Below are 24,882 nucleotides of genomic sequence, written 5' to 3' on the forward strand. Positions count from 1 at the left end.
GCCTTGATCTCACTCCTAAGATGCTTATTTATAGTTACAGATTCTGCCATCAGATTCTGTTTCCTCCCGGGTCCTCTCACATAACTGTAGCAGGTCAATGAACAAGATATGAAAAATCTCAAAGAGCCACACTCCCGAATGGGGGCTGCAAGATGTGTATGTTGATATCTCACAATGCAGAAAATGCCTTTTGTTAGTTTTCTGTACATTCTTTGTCCAAACTCCGGCCCTTATTTGTAAATCCGAAGCAGAGCCCAGACCTTATCTGCAGATTCTAGGTAGGATCCACCTGGCTCTGCATCCTTTGGTGTTACAGCAAGTGGAGTAAAATCAAAGAAGAGCTCCCCTCATAGAGGCTGCTCTAGTACATTCTAAATGATAAGTCTACATGAAAAAAAAAAAAAAAAGCTGACACAAGATGAATGTAAGTACTGTCAGGCCTCTGAGCCCAAGCCTAGCCATCGCATCCCCTGTGACTTGCATGTATATGCCCAGATGGCCTGAAGTAACTGAAGAATCACAAAAGAAGTGAAAATGCCCTGCCCCACCTTAACTGATGACATTCCACCACAAAAGAAGTGAAAATGGCTGGTCCTTGCCTTAAGCAATGACATTACCTTGTGAAAGTCCTTTTCCTGGCTCATCCTGGCTCAAAAAGCTCCGCCACTGAGCAACTTGTGACCTCCACTCCTGCCCGCCAGAGAAAAAGCCCCTTTGACTGTAATTTTCCTCCACCTACCGAAATCTTACAAAACAGCCCCACCCCTATCTCCCTTCGCTGACTCTCTTTTCAGACTCAGCCCGCCTGCACCCAGGTGATTAAAAGCTGTTATTGCTCACACAAAACCTGTTTGGTGGTCTCTTCACATGGACGTGCATGAAAAGTACACAGTTTATTTGGGTCAAGTTTATGGATTATAACCTGGGAGCAAAGATTCAAGTTGTCTGAAACCTCTACTGTGATCAGCAGCAGTTACAGGAAGATTTGTAAAGACAACAAGAGAGGAACAGAGAGTGGGCTGATACAAAGTTGATTGTCAGAAATTGTTATTTATTTACAGAAATAACATTGATTATTAATTAGATATATATCATTATGGTTTAGGGTATGGGATATAGTGTCCAACGTGGCATTATTAGTTTAATTTTTACCTACCTGTGCCAATAGTGAACAGTTTCAAGAGATGAATATATAGTTCAAAGGGGGGAGAAATACATAACTACACTTTCATTTTAACTCTCTCTGAGTTTGAAGTTCGTAGAAATGTGATTTAGCCTCTCTAGAAGTGACTGTAGAGGACTGTAAGTACCAACTAGGCAGAGACACAATTCTGTCTGCATATTTAGGGAACAGCAAGCACTGTGCTACACAACTGTCAGTTGACTAGAATCCTCAGAGAGAAAGTCCCTTTTAGAGTACATTCTGGTTGGCACCTTCTGTGTGTACATCATGTCTGGTAATTGTAGACAGTGTTTGGAAACATTAATTAAAAGAAAAATATTCTCCATCCCCAGAGAAACTCCACAAAAACAGAACAGAAAGAAAATGGTTTTATTACACAATTAAACTTGAATGTGACATGCATCATCATCAGTCTGCTTAACAGATCGCAAAAACATAAAGAGGGTCACCATAATTAGTCCACAAGTAGAAGAATTTACAGCACCATGTCATACATAGTTCATGCTAAATTCACCTGGAGAATGATGAGGCCATTTGTGTATGCTAATTGCTTATATTCAATGACAAATAAACTTTTCCCATCTTCATTGACGCAATAACATCGATGAAGCTGGAGATCATTATTCTTAGAAAACTAATGCAGAGCCTGGGCACGGTGGTTTATGCGTGTAATTCCAGCACTTTGGGAGGCCGAGGTGGGTGGATCACCTGAGGTCAGGGGTTTGAGACAAGCCTGGCCAATATGGTGAAACCCCGTCTCTACTAAAAATAGAAAAATTAGCCAGGCATGGTGGTGCGTGCCTGTAGTCTCAACTACTTGGGAGGCTGAGGCAGGAGAGTCGCTTGAACCCGGGAGGTGGAGGTTGCAGTGAGCAGAGATGGCACCACTGCACTCCAGCCTGGGTGACAGAGTGAGATTCCATCTCAAAAAAAAAAGAAAATTTTTTTATTTATTTACAGAAATAACATTGATTATTGATTAGATATATATCATATATCATATATATATATCCTTATGGTTTACAGTATGGGATATAGTGTCCAATGTGGCATTATTAGTTTAATTTATACTACTCGTGCCAATAGTGAACAGTTTCAAGAGATGAATACATAGTTCAAAAGGGGAGAAAGACATAACTGTACTTCTGTTTTAATGTCTGTCTGAGCTTGATAACAAAAAGACTTCCATTTTTCAGACAAAAGTTTTTTATTTCCCAAATCTCAAGACCTCAATTCAAAATTTGGAGCTACAGATTTAAAGCCTGAATTGCTGGAGTTGCAGCAGGTGTTACCTGCACATTTGTTGGGATTTTAGCATGAGGAGGAAGGGGAAAGTGGAGATTCTCATGTCTACATGTCTACTCAATGCACACATGTTATTCTGATTAAGTTTCTGGGCTTTACAGTATCTGAATCAGTTTCAGGTCTGAAGACACAAGAGTCAGTGAAAGAGGTAAAATAATTGATTGCTGCTCTCTGAAACTTGGAGAAATGTGGTCTAGCCTCTCTAGAAGTGACTGTAGAGGACTATAGATACCAAATCGGCAGAGACACAATTCTGCCTGCATATTTAGCGGACAGCTTGCACTGTGCTACACAACTATGAGATGACTGGAAGCCTGAGAGGGAAACTCTCCTCTAGAGTAAATTCTGGTTGACACCTTACGTGTTTATGTCATGTCTGGTAATTCTAGACAGTGTTTGCAAACAATCCTTAAAAGAAAAATTGGGCTGGGCACGGTGGCTGACTCCTGTGCCACTGCACTCTAGCCTGGGTGACAGAGTGAGACCTTCTCAAGAAAAAAAAAGAAAACAGCAAAAAAGAAAAACTTTTTCTAGCCCCAGAGAAACTCCACAATAATAGAAGAGAAAGAAAATGGTTTTATTACACAATTAAACTTGAATGTGACATGCATCATAGTCAATCTGCTTAACAGTTCACAAAGACAGAAAGATGGTCACCATAGTTGGTCCACAAGTAGAAGAATTTCCAGCACCGTGTCATACATGGTTCATCCTAAATTCACCTGGAGAATGAAAAGGCCACCTGTGTATGCTAATTACTTACATTCAATGACAAATAAATTTTTCACATCTTCATAACAGGAGGTAGTTTTGCAGCTTGAAGCCAAGTGCCTGCTGAAGGTAGGCTTTCACTCTGCTACAAAAAAGTTTCAATAGGGTTCTATAATTTTGGCTATTTACATTTTAGAGCAGTGGCTCTGTACTCATTGGCACTTGGCTACAGCACTCCTGCTTGCTTTCTCCTGGTTGCTAGTGTCCTCTATTCATCTCTACCATCTGCCACTGAGGCACAGCCAACAGCACAGCTCACATTATATGTGAACCCCATTTGCCACAGCAGCACTCTAGTGTCACATCAGCAAGTGAAGCCTGAGCTGCAGGAGGAGAGCCTGCAGGCCTCATGGGTAGAATTACACCTTCACAATAATGGAAATGGGAGTAGTGTTTCAGCCTCAGTTTCTACTTATAATGGTGACATGCAAAAAATACTGCTGGATTTCCAGCATGAGTCCAGATAGAGATGGCTTCAAAAGTTCTCACTGTGACAGCCCACCCCATTCAGACACCATGGGATACTAATACTAACAGGGCTTCTGAAACAGACAAAGCATTGGAGAGAAAAACAGACCTCCATCTGAGCGAGATTATTTTGAGAGAAGAAAGTTAAAAAGATTTTAAGAAAAAGCTCAGATTAGATATAAGATTGACCAAGTCAGTCAGAAAATATTCCCTTAAAAGAAATTTGTCTAAACACCCAAACCGCACAGCTACTCTCAGCATGAGAAACATGAGCAATATGAAGAAAGGTGGCAGAATTTCAGAAGAATTTTATAAAGTTTCTTTTCCATCTCTGCTGCTTTCTCATCTCCTAGCCATTGAATAGGGGTTCTATCTCTTTTTTACTCTCTCTCTTTTTGAATGTATTCAACAACATTTACTTTGGTAATAGTGCATTATCAATACTAAAGCTAATTTTATATATTTTTTATTTTTTATTGATCATTCTTGGGTGTTTCTCACAGAGGGGGATTTGGCAGGGTCACAGGACAATAGTGGAGGGAAGGTCAGCAGATAAACAAATGAACAAAGTTCTCTGGTTTTCCTAGGCAGAGGACCCTGCGGCCTTCCGCAGTGTTTGTGTCCCTGGGTACTTGAGATTAGGGAGTGGTGATGACTCTTAACGAGCATGCTGCCTTCAAGCATCTGTTTAACAAAGCACATCTTGCACCGCCCTTAATCCATTCAACCCTGAGTGGATACAGCACGTGTTTCAGAGAGCACAGGGTTGGGGGTAAGGTCACAGATCAACAGCATCCCAAGGCAGAAAAACTTTTCTTAGTACAGAACAAAATGAAAACTCTCCCATGTCTACCTCTTTCTACACAGACACGGCAACCATCCGATTTCTCAATCTTTTCCCCACCTTCCCCCCCTTTCTATTCCACAAAACCGCCATTGTCATCATGGCCCGTTCTCAATGAGCTGTTGGGTACACCTCTCAGATGGGGTGGTGGCCGGGCAGAGGGGCTCCTCACTTCCCAGTAGGGGCGCCCGGGCAGAGGCGCCCCTCACCTCCCGGACTGGGCGGCTGGCCAGGCGGGGGGCTAACCCCCCCACCTCCCTCCCGGACGGGGCGGCTGGCTGGGCGGCGGGCTGACCCCCCCACCTCCCTCCCGGACGGGGCGGCTGGCCGGGCGGGGGGCTGATCCCTCCACCTCCCTCCCGGGCGGAGCGGCTGGCCGGGCAGAGGGGCTCCTCACTTCCCAGTAGGGGCGGCCGGGCAGAGGCGCCCCTCACTTCCCCGACGGGTCGGCTGGCCGGGCGGAGGGCTGACCCCCCCACCTCCCTCCCGGACGGGGTGGCTGGCCGGGCGGGGGGCTGACCCACCCCACCTCCCTCCTGGACGGGGCAGCTGGCCGGGCAGAGGGGCTCCTCACTTCCCAGTAGGGGCGGCCGGGCAGAGGCGCCCCTCACCTCCCGGACGGGGCAGCTGGCCGGGCCGGGGGCTGACCCACCCCACCTCCCTCCTGGACGGGGCGGCTGGCCGGGCAGAGGGGCTCCTCACTTCCCAGTAGGGGCGGCCGGGCAGAGGCGCCCCTCACCTCCCGGACGGGGCGGCTGGCCAGGCGGGGGGCTAACCCCCCCACCTCCCTCCCGGACGGGGCGGCTGGCTGGGCGGCGGGCTGACCCCCCCACCTCCCTCCCGGACGGGGCGGCTGGCCGGGCAGAGGGGCTCCTCACTTCCCAGTAGGGGCGGCCGGGCAGAGGCGCCCCTCACCTCCTGGACAGGGCGGCTGGCTGGGCGGGGGGCTGACCCCCCCACCTCCCTCCCGGACAGGGCGGCTGGCCGGGCGGGGGGCTGGCCCCCCAACCTCCCTCCCGGACGAGGTGGCTGCCGGGCGGAGACGCTCCTCACTTCCCAGACGGGGTGGCTGCCGGGCAGAGGGGCTCCTCACTTCTCAGACGGGGCGGCTGCCGGGCGGAGGGGCTCCTTACTTCTCAGACGGGGCGGTTGCCAGGCAGAGGGTCTCCTCACTTCTCAGACGGGGCGGCCGGGCAGAGACGCTCCTCACATCTCAGACGATGGGCGGCCGGGCAGAGAGGCTCCTCACTTCCAGGATGTGATGGCGGCCGGGAAGAGGCGCTCCTCACTTCCTAGATGGGATGGCGGCTGGGCAGAGACGCTCCTCACTTTCCAGACTGGGCAGCCAGGCAGAGACGCTCCTCACATCCCAGACGATGGGCGGCCAGGCAGAGGGGCTCCTCACATCCCAGACGATGGGCGGCCAGGCGGAGACGCTCCTCACTTCCCAGACGGGGTGGCAGCCGGGCAGAGGCTGCAATCTCGGCACTTTGGGAGGCCAAGGCAGGCGGCTGGGAGGTGGTTGTAGCGAGCCGAGATCACGCCACTGCACTCCAGCCTGGACGCCATTGAGCACTGAGTTAACGAGACTCTGTCTGCAATCCCGGCACCTCGGGAGGCCGAGGCTGGCAGATCACTCGCGGTTAGGAGCTGGAGACCAGCCCGGCCGACACAGCGAAACCCCGTCTCCACCAGAAAAATACGAAAACCAGTCAGGCGTGGCGGCGCGCGCCTGCAATCGCAGGCACTCGGCAGGCTGAGGCAGGAGAATCAGGCAGGGAGGTTGCAGTGAGCTGAGATGGCAGCAGTACCGTCCAGCTTCGGCTCGGCATCAGAGGGAGACCGTGGAAAGAGAGGGAGAGGGAGACCGTGGGGAGAGGGAGAGGGAGAGGGAGAGGGAGGCCAGCAAAATGGATCACTAAAGCTAATTTTAATAACACTTTATAAATAAATAAAATTTGTCAATTTTGACCACTCCAGATTTACATATATATTTTGTAATCTCTTGTAATTTTTTAAGTCTGTGTTTCATTTTTATCCAGATTTATTTTTTCAATTTGAAATACCCTTTAAGTAATTTCAAACTGTTATAGGAGATAGAAAGAAATCATTTTTGGGAGGCCGAGGCAGGTGGATCACTTGAGGTCAGGAGTTCACCACCAGCCTGGACAACATGGTGAAATCCTGTCTCTACTAAACACACACACACACACACACACACACACACACACACACACACACAAAATTTAGGGAGTGCTGGCTCACGCCTGTAATCCCAACATTTTAGGAGGCCAAGGTGGGCAGATCACTTGAGGTCAGGAGTTCAAGACCAGCCTGGCCAACATGGTGAAACCCCATTTCTACTAAAAGTACAAAAAATTTAGCTGGGTGTGGTGGTGCATACCTGTAGTCCCAGCTACTATGGAGGCTGAGGCAGGAGAATCACTTGAACCCAGAAGGCAGAGTAGTGTAACTGCCCAAGGGGTTCACCTTGCCCTTTGCCTAGACAGAGCCAATTCATCAAGACAGGAAAATTTGTGGAGGAAAAGTTAAATATTAAATTTGAACTCAATTGAAAATGGACACAATCAATGGTCACCAAGTCCTGGGACAGGTTGTGTGAGCCCCTTGATGCATTCATCCAGCGCTGTTTTGGAGATATCTCTATTTCAATCTATTCCTATATATTAGTTGTTGAAAAACAATAGAGAATTGCAAAAACAAGTTGACTTTTTTGTGTTGCTTGAGCCCAATCATGAACGACTCTCTTGACTGGGCCTTATGCCAAACAACTCATTACCAAAGAGCTAGGGTCTCAGAGTGTGCCCAAGCTTCATGAGACCTCTCCTCATCTGTGCATAGATGAGTGGCTGACTCTGAAGCCCAGGCTGTTGCTTCTCTGTTTGGTGTGAATCCTCAACAGTCTGGTGAGTACAGTGTCTGATTCTGGAGCCCAGACTGTTGCTTCCCACTCTGGTGGTGAATCCTCCATAGTCTGGCGAGCATAATATATATATCTCTTTTCCCTTCTCCTCTTTCCTTTGCAATTTGCTTATTGTATCAATCTGCTTATTTCATTGATTTGCTTATCTCATTTGCTTATTATATCTGCATTTCCATTTATGTGGGATAAAGCTTGTTGACCTTTAAAGGTATTGTGTGTGTGTCTTTTCTTCTCCCCTTGCGCGTTTCCCACACAGAATATTTTTGGCATCACAAACAGGATTTGAAAACCAAACTGCCACTTTTTGGCCACAATGACAGAGCTGGAAACTCGAGGAATTCCCATATCCAGGAATGGGAACTCCCCCAGTTTTCACCTTTGGGGACTGAATGATTCAGGGGAACTGGTCTTTGTGGGAGTTAGGAATCTAAATTAGTGCAGTTTAAACCTTTGACTGTGCGTGAAGTGCTGCCGGGGATTCCAGTGAGCAAAGGAGATGCTGAGGGATCTCCCGGAGTGGATGGTGTTTGCTTACTGCTTATAAGTTAATGTATCAAGATAGGGGCTGGTTGCTACAGAGAAAAGGTAAGCTGGAAAAAAAAAATGCTAATCCGACTTCCAGACTGACCCTGGCCCAAAGCCAGGCCTATGTCTTGACTGATCAGGCTCAAAGATATCAGCCTATTGATGAAAAAAGCAGCTGTCCCAATGGTCTTATTAGGGTAAAATTGAAGAACTAATCAGCTGGGGCCTGGAGCAGGTAAAAACCCAGCTCTTATCTCAAGAATGGGAAATTAACCTTAGTAAAATTCAAGGACAAGCACAAACTGTAAAATTCCTCGGCATTCTATGGAATGCAGGGAAATAGTTCATTTTACCAAAGGCCAAGGCTAAAATACTAGAATTCGCAACCCCTACCACTGAAAAGGAGGCCCAGAAATGTATTGGCTTGTTTGGATTCTGGAGACATGATATTCCCCACTTGGGTAACATTTTACTACCTCTGCATGCAGCCACTAGAAAACGCTATGACTTTCTTTGGGGAGAGAAAGAGAGCATGGCTTCTGAACAAGCTAAACAAGTGGGTCAACTGGCCCTGGGTCTATGACCTGTACGGGATGGGCCAGTAGAACTGCAAGTAACTGTCCTAAATCAACATGCTAATTGGAGCCTTAGGCAGAAGCAAGATGGGAAGAGGGTACCTTTCAGGTTTTGGAACCAGAAACTGCCAGAGGATGACAAAACTTATACCCATTTCGAGAAGCAATTGTTAGCTTGCTATTGGGTTTTGCTGGAAAAGAAACACCTCTGCTTCAACCATGATGTCTTTATGAGGCCTGAAATTCCTACTATGACTTGAGTCATGGGTTCCTCCAAAACTCACCAGATAGGGCATGCCCAAGAAAGTAGCATCATAAAATGGAAATGGTATGTACAAGAGCATGCTAAGCCAAAGCCAAAGGCTATCATTTTTACATGAGGATGTGCAAAACTTGCCAGCTTGGGAAATCACCAAGGAAGTCCTGCAGGTAGGGAAGGAAACCTCCCCCACCCAATGGGGCAACTCCTTTAAAGTGTAAAGCCCAATCTTGTATTAACACGAATAGACTCTCCCTTAGATACCTAACCTTGTTTTTAACATGAATAGACTCTCCCTTAGCTGAGAGAACCAGAAGAACTCCATTTGGCTCCTTCATTTACAAGACATCAAGTGCTCCTTACCCACCCTTTCCTCAAGGACTTAACTTGTGCAAGCTGACTCTCAATATATCAAAGAGTGCAATTAACTGATAAGGTGCTGAGGCAAGCGAAGTCGGCTGGAATTTGCTCGGAGATGGTGCCATAAAGCCCCCGCATTTTGTCCGGTAGATAACACGCAGAGCCCCTGCACCTATCACCTTGTGATGAAATAAAAGCCCCTGCAACTGGAACTGTTTGTTTTCCTGTAACCATTTATCTTTTTAACTTTTTTGTCTGTTTTTCTTCTGTAAGATTGCTGCTGCTAGAATTCCCCCTCCCCTCTGTAAACCCAAGTATAAAAGAAAATCTAGCCCCTTCTTCGGGGTGAGAGAATTTTGTGCGTCAGCCATCTCTCGGTTGCCGGCTAATAAAGGACTCTTGAATTTGTCTCAAAGTGTGGCGATTTCTAACTCGCTCAGGTACAACAAAAGAACTAAGCCTAGAGGATCAGAAACATGCTTGGTTTGTGATGGATCCACCAAATACATTGGTGGGACCCGATGCTGGAAGGCTGTGGCTTATAACCCTGTTAAAAAGGTAAGCACTTCTGATGAAGGAAGGGGTGGGAGCAGCAAGTTAGCTGAACTAGTAGCCATCCTCTGAGCTATTCAGGAGGAAGGCAGAGGGATTTGTCACTTGTTTCATGTGCGTCCGTGTGAAGAGACCACCAAACAGGCTTTGTGTGAGCAATAAAAGCTTTTAATCACCTGGGTACAGGCGGGCTGAGTCCAAAAAGAGAGTCAGCGAAGGGAGATAAGGGTGGGGCCATTTTATAGGATTTGGGTAGATAAAGGAAAATTACAGTCAAAGGGGGGTTGTTCTCTGGTGGGCAGAGTGGGGGTCACAAGGTGCTCAGTAGGGGAGCTTTTGAGCCAGGATGAGCCAGGAGAAGGAATTTCACAAGACAATGTCATCAGTTAAGGCAGGAATGGGCCATTTTCTCTTCTTTTGTGGTGGAATGTCATCAGTTAAGGCAGGAACAGGCCATCTGGATGTGTACAGGTCACAGGGGATATGATGGCTTAGCTTGGGCTCAGAGGCCTGACAACTTGTATACCAACACTTTATCAGTAGCAAATGGTCTTACTACCTGGATGCTCCAATGGTAATGAAACGAATTGTTAATTGGGAATAAAGAGGTTTGGGGAAAACAATACTGGGGAGATATCTCAATCCTTTCGCACACTACCATTATCACCGTTTTCCACGTTGATGCCCATGTATCTCTGCTTTCTCTTGACAGACTATTTAATCACCAGGAAAATCAACAGGCCAAAATTTTTATTATAACTGCAAACTTGAATGCAGATGAATGGATTACAACGTGTTTCAAGCCTTGCAATGACAGGCATTATAATGGATGGTGGTAAAATTTATAGTGATTAGTGGCCTAAATGTGCCACTTAAAAGATACAGAATGGTAGAATGGATAAGAATTTACCAACCAAATATCTGCTATCATCAAGAGACTCACCCAACACATAAAGACTCACATAAACTTAAGGCAAAGGGTTGGAAAAAGATAATCATGCAAATGTACCTTAAGAGCAAGCAGTAGTCGCCATTCCTACATCAGACAAAACAGATATTAAAACAAAAACTGTTAAAAGAAAGACAAAGAGGGACATTATATAATGATAAAGGGACAGGAAAATATCACAATTCTAAATATATGTGGACCTAACACTGGAGCTCCCAATTTATTAAACAATTACTACTAGACCTAAGAAATGAGATCAATGGCAATACAATAATAATGGGGAACTTCAATACTCTACTGACAGCACTAGACAAGTCATCAAGACAGAAAGTCAACAACAACAACAAAAAGACAATAGACTTAAGCTATAGCCTAGAACAAATGGACTTGAAAAATATTTACAGAACATTCTACCCAACAACTGCAGAATATACATTTTATTCCTCAGAACATGAAACATTCTCCAAGATAGACATATGATAGGCCACAAAACAAGTCTCAATACATTTAAGACAATCAAAATTATATCAACTACTCTCTCAGACAACAGTGGAATAAAAGTGAAAATCAACTTCAAATGCACCCTCACAACCATGCAAATACACGGAAATTAAATGAAAAATAAAATTTAGGATCAACCTGTTTCTGAATTTTTTTGTATGAAATCAAGATGGAAATTTAAAAATTCTTTGAGCTGAATGATAATAATGACACAATCTATCGAAATGTCTAGGATACACCAAAAGTGGCGCTAAAAGGAAAGTTCATAGCATCAAGTGCCCACATCAAAAAGTCTGAAAGAGCATAAGTAGACAAGCTAAAATAACACTTCAAGGAACTAGAGAAACAAGAACAAGCCAAACCCAAACCCAGCATAAGAAAAGAAATAACAAATATCAGAGCAGAACCCTAGGGGGAGGGGTGGCTGCAGTCTCTGTGGACAAGCAGACTTAGCCTTTCCTCCTGCTAGTTCTGAGCATTTCCAGCAGCTCAGATGAGTGTATTTGCCCCCAGCAAAACACTCCCCCTCCACCAAATGACAGTCAAAGTGCTTCATTAAAAGGGTTCTTCTCCCCATGCACTGGATGAGACCCCTCAACAGGGGTTGTCAGGCACCCTATACAGGAGTGATCCTACTGGCTTCAGGTTGGTGCCTCTTGAGGTCAGAGATCCCAGAGGAAGGTGCAGGCACTCTTCTTTACTGTTCTGCAGCCTCCTTGAGTGACCTCTCCAGGCACTGGAGTGAACCAGATGAATACGGCCTGAGGTGAACCCCTAGCAAGGTGCAGCAACCCTACAGAAGAGGGACCTGACCACTGAATGAAAAACAAACAAACAGAAAGCAGCAACAACAGCATCAACAAGAAAAAAATATACCCAGAAAAATCCCACCCAAGGCTGCACATGGTGGCTCACACCGTAATCCAAATACTTTGGGAGGTTGAGGCGGGCAGAGCACTTGAGGTCAAGAGTTTGAGACCAGCCTGGCCAACATGGTGAAACCTGGTCTCTACTAAAAAAAATACAAAAATTAGCCAGGCGTGGTGGTGCACGCCTGTTGTCCCAGCTACTTGGGAGTCTGAGACATGAGAATCACTTGAACCTTGGAGGCGGAAGTTGCAGGGAGACAAGATCCTGCCACTGCACTCCAGCCTGGGTGACAGAGCAAGACTCTGTCTCAAACAAAACAAAACAAAACAAAACAAAACAAAACAAACCAAAAAAAATCCAAGGGTCAGCAGCCTCAAAGATCAAAACTAGACAAACTCATGAAGATGAGAAAGAATCACAAAAAAACATTGAGAGGCTAGAGTGCCTCTTCTCCAAATGATCAAAATGTTTCTTCAGCAAGGGTACAGAACTGGACAGAGGATGAGATGCAGGAATTGACAGAAGTAGGCTTCAGAAGATGGGTAATAAAAAAACTCTGCTGAGCCAAGGGAACATGTTCTAACCCAATATAAAGAAGCTAAGAACCTTGATAAAAGGTTAGAGGAGCCGGGCGCGGTGGCTCACGCCTGTAATCCCAGCACTCTGGGAGGCCGAGGCGGGCGGATCACGAGGTCAGGAGATGGAGACCATCCTGGCTAACAAGGTGAAACCCCGTCACTACTAAAAAACACAAAAAAAATTAGCCGGGCATGGTGGCGGGAGCCTGTAGTCCCAGCTACTCGGGAGGCTGAGGCAGGAGAATGGCGTGAACCCGGGAGACGGAGCTTGCAGTGAGCTGAGATCACGCCACTGAACTCCAGACTGGGCGAAAGAGCGAATACTCCGTCTCAAAAAAAAAAAAAAAAAAAAAAAGGTTAGAGGAACTGCTAACTATAATAACGAGTTTGGAGAGGAACATAAATGATCTGATGGAGCTGAAAAACACAGCACGAGAACTTCATGAAGCATACGAAAGTATCAGTAGCCGAACTGACCAAGCAGAAGAAAGAATATCAGTATTTGAAGACCACCTTGTCAAAATAAGGCATGCAGACAAGATTAAAGAAAAAAGAATAAAAAGGAACAAAGAAAGCCTCTGACAAATATGGTGTTCTGTGAGGGAAACACATGAGGGTAGAAGAAAAGACACCTACACAATACCTTTAAGGGTAAACAAGCTTTATCCCACATAAATGGCAATGCACATATAAGTAAATTTTTTTTTTTTTGTTTTTGAGACGGAGAAATTTTTTTTTTTTTTTTTTTTTTTTTTTTTTGAGACGGAGTCTCGCTCTGTCACCTAGGCTGGAGTGCAGTGGCGCGATCTCGGCTCACTGCAAGCTCCACCTCCCGGGTTCACGCCATTCTCCTGCTTCAGCCTCCCGAGTAGCTGGGACTACAGGCGCCCGCCACCACGCCCGGCTAATTTTTTGTATTTTTAGTAGAGACGGGGTTTCACCGTGGTCTCGATCTCCTGACCTCCCGATCCGACCGCCTTGGCCTCCCAAAGTGCTGGGATTACAAGCGTGAGCCACCGCGCCCGGCCAAGTAAATTGATATAAGAAAATTGCAATGGAAAGGGGAGAAGGAAAAAGATATATATATATATATGCACACACACACATAAATATATATATACACACATATAAATATATATATACATACACACGTAAATATATATACATATATATACACTCACCAGACTATGGAGGATTCATCGCCACACCGGAATGCAACAACCTGGGCTCCAGAGTCAGCCACCCATCCATGCAAGGTCAAGGAGAGGTCTCTTGAAGCTTTAGTGCGTTCTGGGGCTCTAGGTCATTTTGTAACAAGTTGTTTGGCATGAGGCACAGTGGAGGGCCCTTGAGACTGGGCTCATGGAACACAAAAAGTTAACTTGTTTCTGCAATTGGCTATTGTTTTTCAATAACTAACATAAAGGAATAGATTGAAATCGAGATTTCTCTGAAACAACTCTAGATGAATGCATCAAGGGGCTCGCAGAACCTATTCTCAGGCTTGGTGACCATCGTTTGTGTCCACATTCAATTCAATTCAAATTTAACTTTTTCTCCACCTTTGGCCTCAATTGGATACTCAATTGTAGGAAAATACCCTTACAGATACATAGGGAAGGCATAGTTGATATAGATTACAGATACAGGGTAAGCACAGGAGAATTAAAAGCACAATTAATAAAAACCACACCCAGCATGGCTTTTCAAGGAGAGTCATATTGTGAGAATTGCCAGGGATATACACAGCACATTTAGCATGCAATAGAGCACAAACCCCTCCTTGGGCTGCGGTAAGCATATCTAATGCCATTTGATTTTGCAACACAATAGTACTCAGCTGAGCAAATTTATCTGGTAACAACATAAGTCTAGTGCTAATATCATTAAGAGCTTTTTCTACATATAACCTTAATATTTTAATTTGTTGCTGAAGCAGGATTGTACCGGTGGCAGGGGAGAATACTGTGATAGGGTACTGCCACCAGGGAGGCCAGGGAGGCTGGCACATTCATAACCAGTGATGTTTGTAAGTATCTAAATTACTTGGGAGAGGAATATTAACCCGGATGGTGAATGGAATTAATGGCTATCCCCAAGTTCATCTCCCTGTCCAATGTGGGGACAGGTATCACCACTCATAGGATCTGCATACCCAGAGGGCTCCCCCAGGGGACAGCAATGGAGCTACTGTAATCACAGTGTACTCATGTATTATTAAAGTAGGAAAGAGATTGTGGTTCACTGGGGGCAATGTTGATTTGGAGTATGTGTTGACAATTGTCTGGAGAAACCCCAGAGTAATATTAGAGGAAGTTTTTAAGGCCTCCAGACCAAGCGGGGGCTATAGGGAATCCAGGCACCAGCACAGCTGGTTTCCAAAATATACCATTCCAGGAATACTGGGCAGGATACCAAGGCTTTTGATGAAAGGAGAATGTGGAGTTCACCTTTTGTCTGACTTGGGCAAAGATAGATTGCTTAGTGTGGTCAAAGGAAGTACAGGTTGGACTACAAGTGTTGTTGTGACCCCGTTGGTAACTACATAGCCATTCAGAAATGCTGTCAGGACGATTCTCCAAGGTAACCCATTCCTGGCGGCCTTTGGCAACTCGACGTATAGAAAACATTGTCTGTGATTGGCTTCTGTTGCAGCGGTGGCTACCCAGTTCATGAATTTACTCTTGGCCTCAGACACAAAGACACAGGTGCTGACCATTAGTAGATAGATTATTCCCTGTAATAACAAAAAAGGATAGGAACATCATATTGTTTTTCATGTTTAGGAAATTGTACTATGCCTTCATTTTCTGTTTTCACAGCTACAAGGTCACCAGACTTAGGGGTGGGATCTGATGGATGCTGTACCCATATATTGGCTCCAGGATTTAAGCTACATGAACCAGTGGATATGAATCCCCGAGTTCTGTATGTAGCCTCTGTTGGGGCAGAGATTTCCTCAGGGGTTAATTGTTGACAAGGTACCACTAATAATTGAGCAACCCACATTTGTGGTTTTATAGCAAAAGAATCTGGAGTGATATTGTATAAAACAATCTTTAACTCTCCCCAATAATCACCATCAATTATACCACCAAACACTATAATGCCTCTCATTGCAAGGCTTGAACACATTGTAATCCATTCATCCACATTCAAATTTGCATTTATGGTGGAAATTTTGGCCTGTCGATCTTCCTGCTGATTAAATAGTCTGTCAAGAAAAGCAGAGATGTATGAGCATCATCATGGAAAACAGATCCGGGAGTGGTGGCTCAAGCCTGTACTTCTACCAGTTTGGGAGGCTGGGGTGGGTTGTTCACGAGGTCAGGAGATTGAGACCACCCTGGTGAACACAGTGAAGCCCCGCCTCTACTAGAGAAGTACAAAAATTAGCTGGGCGTGGCGGTGCATGCCTGTAATCCCAGCTACTCGGGAGGCTGAGGCAGGAGAATCACTTGAACCTGGGAGGCAGAGGTTGCAGTGAGCCAAGACTGAGCCACTGCACTCAAGCCTGGTGACCTGAGACTGAGCCACTGTACTCCAGCCTGGTGACAGAGCTAGACTCCGTGTCAAAAAAAATAAATTAATTAATACAGGAAAACAATGATAATGGTAGTGTGTACCAGAATTCATGTATCTTCCCAGTATTGTTTTCCCCATACCTCTTTATTCCCAATTAACCATTTGTTTTGTTGTCATTGGGGCATCCAGGTAGTAAGACCATTTGCTACTGAGCAAAAGTTGGTATACAAGTGACAAATCCTTCTTCCCTCCTTTTGAAGAGCTCAGAGGATGCCTACTAGTTCAGTTAACTGGCTTCTCCCACCCCTTTCTTCATCAGAAATGGTTATGTTTTTCGGTTGTTAGTTTTTGAGATGGAGTCTCAGTCTGTCACATAGGCTGGAGTGCAGTGGTGAGACCTCAGCTCATTGCAACCTCTGCCTCCTGGGATTCCAGTGATTCTCATGCCTCAGCCCCCTGAGTAGCTGGGATTATAGATGCATGCCACCACACCAGGCTAGTTTTTGTATTTTTAGTAGAGATGGGGTTTCATCATGTTGGCCAGCCTGGTCTCAAACTTCTGACCTCGTGATCCGCACATCTCGGCCTCCTGTGGATTTTGAGGGAACTCGTGACCTAAATCATAATAGGAAATTTAGGCCTCATAAAGACATCATGGTTAAAGCAGAGGTGTTTTGTTTCCAGTAAAGTCCAATAGCAAGCTAACAATTGTGCACAGGTGAGGAGAGCTCTCATGAAGCTTTGGCACAGTCTGGGACCCTAGCTCTTTTGTAATGAGTTGTTTGGCACGAGGCTTAGTCATGAGGACCCTTCGCGACTGGGCTGAAGAAACACAAAAAGGTCACTTGTTTTTGGGATTGTCTGTTGTTTTTCAATAACTAATGTATAGGAATAGATTGAAATACAGATTTCTCTGAAACAGCGCTGGATGAACGCCTCTAGGGGCTCACACAACCTGTTCCCGGACTTGGTGACCATTGTTTGTGTCCACGTTCAATTAGCACAAATTTAATATTTAACTTTGACTCCACACCAGACTATGGAGGATTCACCACCAGACCGGAAAGCAACAGGATGGGCTCCAGAGTTGGCCACCCATCGGTGCACAGACCAGGAGAGGTATAATGACGCTTCAGCGCGGTCTGGGAACCTAGCTCTTTTTGCAACGAGTTGTTCGGCGTGAGGCCTAGTCACCAGGGCCCTTCATGACTGGTCTCAAGGAACACAGAAAGGTCAACTTGTTTTTGTGATTGTCTATTGTTTTTCTTTTTCTTTCTTTCTTTTTTTTTTTTTTGAGACGGAGTCTCGCTCTGTCGCCCAGGCTGGAGTGTAGTGGCGCGATCTCGGCTCACTCCAAGTTCCGCCTCCCAGGTTCACGCCATTCTCCTGCCTCAGCCTCCCGACTAGCTGGGACTACAGGCGCCCGCAACCATGCCCGGCTAATTTTTTGTATTTTTAGTAGAGACGGGGTTTCAGCGTGTTAGCCAGCATGGTCTTGATCTCCTGACCTCGTGATCCGCCCGCCTCGGCCTCCCAAAGTGCTGAGATTACAGGCATGATCCACCGCGCCCGGCCTTGTCTATTGTTTTTCAATAACGAATGTATAGGAACAGATTGAATAGATTGACATAGAGATTTCTCTAAGCACTGGATGAACGCCTCAAGGGGCTCACACAACCTCTTCCAGGACTTGGTGACCATTGTTTGTGTCCACGTTCAATTGACTTCAAATTAAATATTTAACTTTTCCTCCACAAATTCCCCTGTCTTGATGAATTGGTTTTGTCTGGGCAAAGGGCAAGGTAAACTCCTTGGGCGGTTATACAACCTTCACCTCCTAGGTTCAAGCGATTCTCCTGCCTCAGCCTTCGGTGTAGCTGGGACTACAGGTGTGCACCAGCACGCCCAGGTAAGGTTTTGTATTTTTAGTAGAAATGGGGTTTCACCGTGTTGGCCAGGGTGGTCTTGAACTCCTGACCTCAAGTGATTCACCCTCTTTGGCTTCCCAAAGTGCTGGAATTACAGGCGTGAGCCACCGCCCCTGGCCCTAAATGATTTCCTTCTGTCTCCTATAACAGTTTGAAATTACTTAAAAGTTGTTTCAAATTGAAAAAATAAAAAGAATGTAGATAAAAATAAAATATAAAAAGTTAAAAAAATTACATTAGATTACAAAATATATATGATGTATATGTAAGTCTCGAGAGGTCAAAAATGACAAATTTGATTTACTTACAAGGTTTTATTAAAATTAGCTTTCGTATTGATAATACACTATTACCAAAGTAAAAGTTTCCTCTTGAACAAAATTTTTTTGTATTATTAATATGACAGCCAAATACTTCTGTTCACCTTTTGAATACATTCAAAAAGAGAAAGAGTAAAAAGGAATTTTCCCATGCTCTCCGGTGGGGCTGGCTCAGCTCAGGGAGGAAGCCCGGCCTGAACAGGCTGCAGCTGAGGCTGTGACTCTTCACTCAGCCCAGCATGTGATCACATCTTCTGTCACTCAGGGACTGAGGAGGCGGGGCCTTAAGCATTATCCAATCAGGGACGCTGGGCTGGAAACCGTCCAATCATGCAGGCAGCTGGAGCGAAGAGGAAGGCTTTTGGGTTTGGCGCGGCCATTTGTCTCTTGCTGCAGCTGGTGCTCCAAATTAGCTGCTCCGTGTCTTCTTCTCCAGCCTCTGTGGCCCGGTGGGTGACCTGCAGGTATTGGGAGATCCACAGCTGAGGGACCCCCGGAAGCCTAGAAATGGTGAGAGTGCCTTTCCAACATCCCGAGAGAGGGGAGGGACTGGTTGGAACCGATGGGAAGTGGCCGTGGAGGGACTTAGGCCTCCCCGCAGTCAGCTCCACAATCTGCGACCGACTTCTCCTTGCCCAGTTCGGCCTCAGCCCCCTTCAGCCATAAGATGGCAACAGCGCCGACAGCCGGGCCCCGCAGCGTCCTGTCTCTTCCCTTCCCTGGCCTGGAGCCCTCTCTGGGCAGCTCTGCACCCACAGCGCTGCATCTCTCCCAGATTGTGCAGGGACCACGGGAGGGTCCTCAGGGGAGAATCCTGACTCGGGGTGCAGGTTCATGAATGGGAAGAGCTTTGGTCCGTGGGGCTGACAGTTTCTATTTTCTCCTATTAAAAATTTATGGGGCCAGTCGCTGTGGTTCATGCCTGTAATCCCAGCATTTTGGGAGGTCGAGGCGAGCGGATCACTTGAGGTAAAGGGTTGTTAGTACAACGTAGTTCTTCAAAGACGCAACTTCCTGGTCATAAGTTGGAAAAGTTGTAAATCACCCCTACCCCTTCTTCTTCTCCCTTCTCTTCTCCTTTTCTCACAAATCGCGCATTACCCGATTTGGAAAAAGTTTGAGTGTAAGCCAACCGGGATCAGCTTAGATTGTGCGGTCTGACCCCAGCCAATGGGGGGAAAACACAAAAACAGAACTGCATTAGGGCTAATAACCCCCTCCCGGCCAGGCGCGGTGGCTCCTGCCTGTAATTTCAGCACTTTGGGGCGCCGAGGCGGGCGCATCACGTGGTCAAATTTCTAGACCAGCCTATCCAACGTGGTGAAACCTCGTCTCTACTAAAACTACAAAAATTAGCCTGGAGTGGTGCCAAGCGCCTGTAATCCCAGCAACTTGGGAGGCTGAGGCCCGAGAATTGCTTGAACTCGGGAGGCAGAGGTTGCAGTGAGCTGAGATCCCTCCATTGCGCTCCAGCCTGCGCGACAGAGGGCGAGTCCTCAAAAAAAAAAAAAGTAAGCATCTTAAAATTTCCTTCCTTTATGTAAACACTGTTTTAGTAACTTCACTGTATTTTCCAACACTTAGTTTCAAAAACCCAGTGAATAACTCTGGCATGGAAATTAAAGCTTGAACCTAGTGATTCCGAGCTAAGGCTAATATTAAGCCTGCAAAAGGAGGTTTTTTTTTTTTTTTTTTTTTTGAGACGGAGCTTGGCCAGGCAGATGCAGTTAAGATTAAGATGAAAGGAAACTGGATGGGTCTTACTGATAATGATGTTATTGTTTTGAGGCACTTGTTCGACTTTGTAAAATAAAAACGTTAGATTTATGGAAAAAAATGAATTCCAAAAACGTATTGCAACAGGAGGAAGTACCAATAAAGTATAACGTCTTTATGGCTTGCAAAAACGTAGGCAGAAAAGGGCTTTCTTCCCTAGGGAGGAGCAAAGAAGTTTAGAAAGGAGGTGGGAGGGGAATGGCAAATGGAGGGTGCAAAAGTCAGATTTTAGATCAGAGAATGTCTTACTCTGAAATCAGCATGTTCTTAGGAGGGATGTAAAATGTGGTTGTATGTTGACTCAGACTGAGGGTAGATCAAAGTTCAGGAGCTTGAGGGAGGCATATAAACTTAAGTAAAGTTTGATTGAGAAATATTTTGTTTTAGGCCAGGCGCGGTGGCTCGCGCCTGTAATCTCATCTGCTGGGCCACCCTGTCCCGGCCCTGAAGCGATGTAAGCAAGAAGCTGCCCTGCTGGAACTGCTCCTTCGGGAGACTGCTGATTTTGGCATTCTTTTTCCTTTCATCGTATTTCCTCTTTTTTTTTTTTTTTTTTGAGATGAAGTTTCTCTCTTATTGCCCAGGCTGGAGTGCAATGGCGCAATCTCGGCTCACTGCAACCTCCGCCTCCCGGGTTCAAGCGATTCTCCTGCCTCCGCCTCCCGAGTAGCTGGGATTACAGGCATGCACTACCACACCTGGCTAATTTTGTATTTTTAGTAGAGACAGAGTTTCTCCATGTTGAGGATGCAAGAATTGCAGGTCAGCAAGAATTGCTGCCCAGGGGCAGCACATAATGGGACTAGTACCACCGTCCTGACGGTGTGCTGTTGATAAGCACGATGCAATTCTTCACCAGGGTCTTGGTACGGACTAGCTCGTTATTAGATGTATTGTAGACAACATGGACGATCCTCGTTTTACGAGTACAACACTCTGAGCCACAGGAGAAATTCCCCCGTGCAGCCTCAGGGCACCGTATTTCCTCTTACCTCCCCACAAACGGACTGTGTGGATGCGGCGGGGGCCAATCTTGGTATTGGCAGCCGGGCGCCCCAACTCATCCTTCTGCTTCTTGTGGTAGGGCTTTCTCTTGCCCCTGGACTTGCAGCACTTGTGCCAGTTGTCCCAAGAGATGCCCATCTCTCAGCGCTGGCTGGAAAGAGTTCTCTTTTCTTTGTTCTATGCATTTCTTCCATTTGGCTTTTCCTGGGCCACATCTTATACATTAAACTGGTAAACATCACTACAGTGTTTTTCCTGAGTTCTGTGAGTAAGCTCTAGCAAATTATTTGGGTGTCCCCAATTTTCAAACAATAGGTGAGAAGCATAGATGGGCCATGGGATTTGTGACTGGCATCTGCAGTGAGGACAGTGTTGTGGGACTGAGCACTGAAACAGGGTCTGTGCTGACTCTGGGTGGTGTCAGATTTCAAATGTTAGACAATGAGTTGTTGTTGGAGAGTTGTTTGACGTTCAGCAAACTCTGCAGATTTGGTGCCAGAAAAAGATATCACGGAGGCCTGGCCTGGAATAAAACTCTGGGTGTTTGGGAATAGGAGGCTCTCCTGTACACAGGCTGTCACACTGCCCATTGTCCTGTGATTCCAGATCTTCTCCCAGGGTGACAGAGGACTGAAAACTTAGAGGAAAAGAGCTCTGATGACAGACACCCCCCTTTTCTTGCAAGTGCCACAATAGGATTCCCACCTACTCACAAACACACACACTAGACATAGACATGCCCATACTCCTCCCAAGACTAGGCACCACCTTCAGAAACTTCATTATGCCATTTTTTTTTTTCTTTTTCTGAGACGGAGTCTTGCTCTTTTGCCCAGGCTGGAGTGCAGTGGTGCCATCTCGGCTCACTTCAACCTCTGCCTCCCAGGTTCCAACGATTCTTCTGCCTCAGCCTCCCAAGTGGCTGGGATTACAAGTGAGTGACACCACACCCAGCTAATTTTTGTATTTTTAGTAGCGACTTGATTTCACCATGTTGGCCACGCTGGTCTCAAAATCCTGACCTCATGATCCACCCACCTTGGCCACCCAAAGTGCCGGGATTACAGGCATAAGCCATCGCACCCAGCCAGCATTTTTGATCCTAGTGTTTCTTGCCAAGAACCCACAAGTGTCTACAAGTCTCCTGGCATATTCCCACCCCCAGACACTGAATCTGCAGCAGCAACCTATTTTCTCCGTCAACCTAAAGGTCTGGACCTCCTGTTTATAATCTCATCTGCCTGCATGCACACAGAAATAAATCAGAGTGTGGCCCCACCTGGGCCACTATCTGTAGCGAAAATCAGTCCATTCATCTACATTGCAATCTCTCCCACACAGGGATTTGTTTTTTTTCTTTCTTTCTTTTTTTTTTTTTTTGAGATGGAGTCTCGCTCTGTCATCCAGGCTGGAGTGCAGTGGTGAGATCTCGGCTCACTGCAAGGTCCGCCTCCCAGGTTCACACTATTCTCCTGCCTCAGCCTGCTGAGTAGCTGGGACTACAGGCGTGCACCACTACCCCCAGCTAATTTTTTGTATTTTTAGTAGAGACAGGGTTTCACCATGTTAGCCAGGAGGGTCTCGATCTCCTGACCTCGTGATCCACCCGCCTCGGCCTCCTAAAGTGCTGGGATTACAGGCGTGGGCCACCGCACCTGGCCTGTTTTTTTTTCTTGTAGCTTTTATTTTTGGTTTAGGGTATACATATGGGTTTGTTATACAGCTAAAATTATGTCATGGGGGTTTGGTGTGAAGATTTCATCACTGAGATTCTACATATAGCACCAAACTTGTCTGTTTTCTGATCCTCATGGTCCTCCCATTCTCCACTCTCTATTAGGTCTCAGTGTCTGTTATTCTGTTGTGTTCATGTGTTCTTATTATTTAGCTCTTACTTATAAATAATAACATGCATTTGGTTTTCTGTTTCTGCATTTGTGGGGAAAAGAGAGATCAGACTGTTACTGTGCCTATGTAGAAAGAAGTAGACATAAGAGACTCTATTTTGTTCTGTACTAAGAAAAATTCTTCTGCCTTGAGATACTGTTAATCTGTAACCCTACCCACTACCCTGTGCTTGCAGGAACATGTGCTGTGTCCACTCAAGGTTTAATGGATTTAGGGCTATGCAGGATGTGCTTTGTTAAACAAATGCTTGAAGGCAACATGCTTGTTAAAAGTCATCACCACTCCCTAATCTCTAGTGCCCAGGGACACAAAACCCTGCGGAAGCCTGCAGGGACCTCTGCCTAGGAAAGCCAGGTATTGTCCCAGGTTTTTCCCCATGTGATAGTCTGAAATATGACCTCATGGCAAGGGAAAGACCTGACCATCCCTCAGCCCGACAACCGTAAAGGGTCTGTGCTGAGGAGGATTAGTAAAAGAGGAAGGCCTCTTTGCAGTTGAGATAAGAGGAAGGCATCTGTCTCCTGCTCCTCCCTGGGCAATGGAATGTCTCAGTGTAAAACCTGATTGTATATTCCATCTACTGAGGTAGGAGAAAACCCCCTTATCTGTGGAGGTGAGACGTGCTGGTGGCAATACTGCTCTTTAATGCACCAGATATGTTTATGTATGTGCACATCAAAGCACAGCACATTTTCTAACCTTGTTTATGACACTGAGACATTTGTTCACATGTTTTCCTGCTGACCCTCCCCCCCACTATTACCCTATTGTCCTGCCACATCCCCCTCTCCGAGATGGTAGTGATAATGATCAGTAAATACCTAGGGAACTCAGAGACTGGTGCCAGCGCGGGTCCTCCGTATGCTGAGCTCTTGTCCCCTGGGCCCACTTTTCTTTCTCTATACTTTGTCTCTGTGTCTGTTTCTTTTCTCAGTCTCTAGTCCCACCCGACGAGAAATACCCACAGGTGTGGAGGGGCAGGCCACCCCTTTAGCATTTGTTTTCTTGTTTTTTGTTTTTTGTTTTGTGTTTTGAGATGAAGTTTTGCTCTTGTTGCCCAGGCTGCAGTGTAATGTTGTGATCTCGGCTCATTGCAACCTTTGACTCCTGGGTTCTAGCGATTCTCCTGCCTCAGCCTCCCAAGTAGCTAGTATTATAGGCGTGCACCAACACATTTGGCTAATTTTGTATTTTTAGTAGCAACGGGGTTTCTCCATGTTGGTCAGGCTGGTCTTAAGCTCCCGACCTCAGGTGATTATCCCACTTCAGCCCCCCAAAGTGCTGGGATTACAGGCCTCAGCCACCACGCCCAGGGTCTACATTAGTTTTCTAAGAATAATGATCTCCAGCATCATCGATGTTATTGCAAAGGACATACTCATTTCTTTTAATGGCCACAGAGTATTCCATGATGTTTATGTATCATATGTTGTTTTTACTAAATCTTTTATTTTTGGAGACAGGGTCTTACTTATTGTTCAGGCTAGAGTGCCGTGGCATGATACTGACATACATTAGCCTGAACCTTTCAGGCTCAAGCAATTCTCTCCTACCTCATCCTCACAAGTAGCTGGGACTACACATTTGCGTTACCACCCCTGGCCAATTTTTCTTTTCGTATTTTTTGTGGAGACAGGATTTTGCCATGTTGCTTAGGCTGGTCCCAAACTTCTAAACTCAGGCAATCCAACTGCCTTGGCCTCCCAAAGTGCTGGGAGGATAGGCATGAGCCACCA

At 46.0% G+C, this 24,882-nt stretch overlaps 1 protein-coding gene and 1 pseudogene across 2 annotated transcripts in view; both read left to right on the forward strand.

Annotated features, from left to right (window-relative positions):
- Positions 1 to 2,537: 2,537 nt before the first annotated feature.
- On the forward strand, positions 2,538 to 4,091 carry LOC101134227 (BCL2/adenovirus E1B 19 kDa protein-interacting protein 3-like; annotated as a pseudogene).
- A 14,711-nt stretch (positions 4,092 to 18,802) lies between these two features.
- The window catches only part of ZNF90 (zinc finger protein 90), a 41,532-nt gene continuing 35,452 nt past the window's right edge, over positions 18,803 to 24,882 (forward strand). For both annotated transcript variants that reach the window (XM_055372289.2, XM_004060398.5), the window contains exon 1: positions 18,803 to 18,967. Coding sequence is in view for 1 of the 2 variants with exons in the window: in XM_004060398.5 (XP_004060446.4) it covers positions 18,965 to 18,967 (3 nt within the window). In the remaining variant the exon portion in view is untranslated. The remainder of the gene's footprint in view (positions 18,968 to 24,882) is intronic.

The sequence above is a fragment of the Gorilla gorilla genome, chromosome 20 (assembly GCF_029281585.2).
Source record: "Gorilla gorilla gorilla isolate KB3781 chromosome 20, NHGRI_mGorGor1-v2.1_pri, whole genome shotgun sequence".
Classification (NCBI taxonomy): Eukaryota; Metazoa; Chordata; class Mammalia; order Primates; family Hominidae; genus Gorilla; species Gorilla gorilla.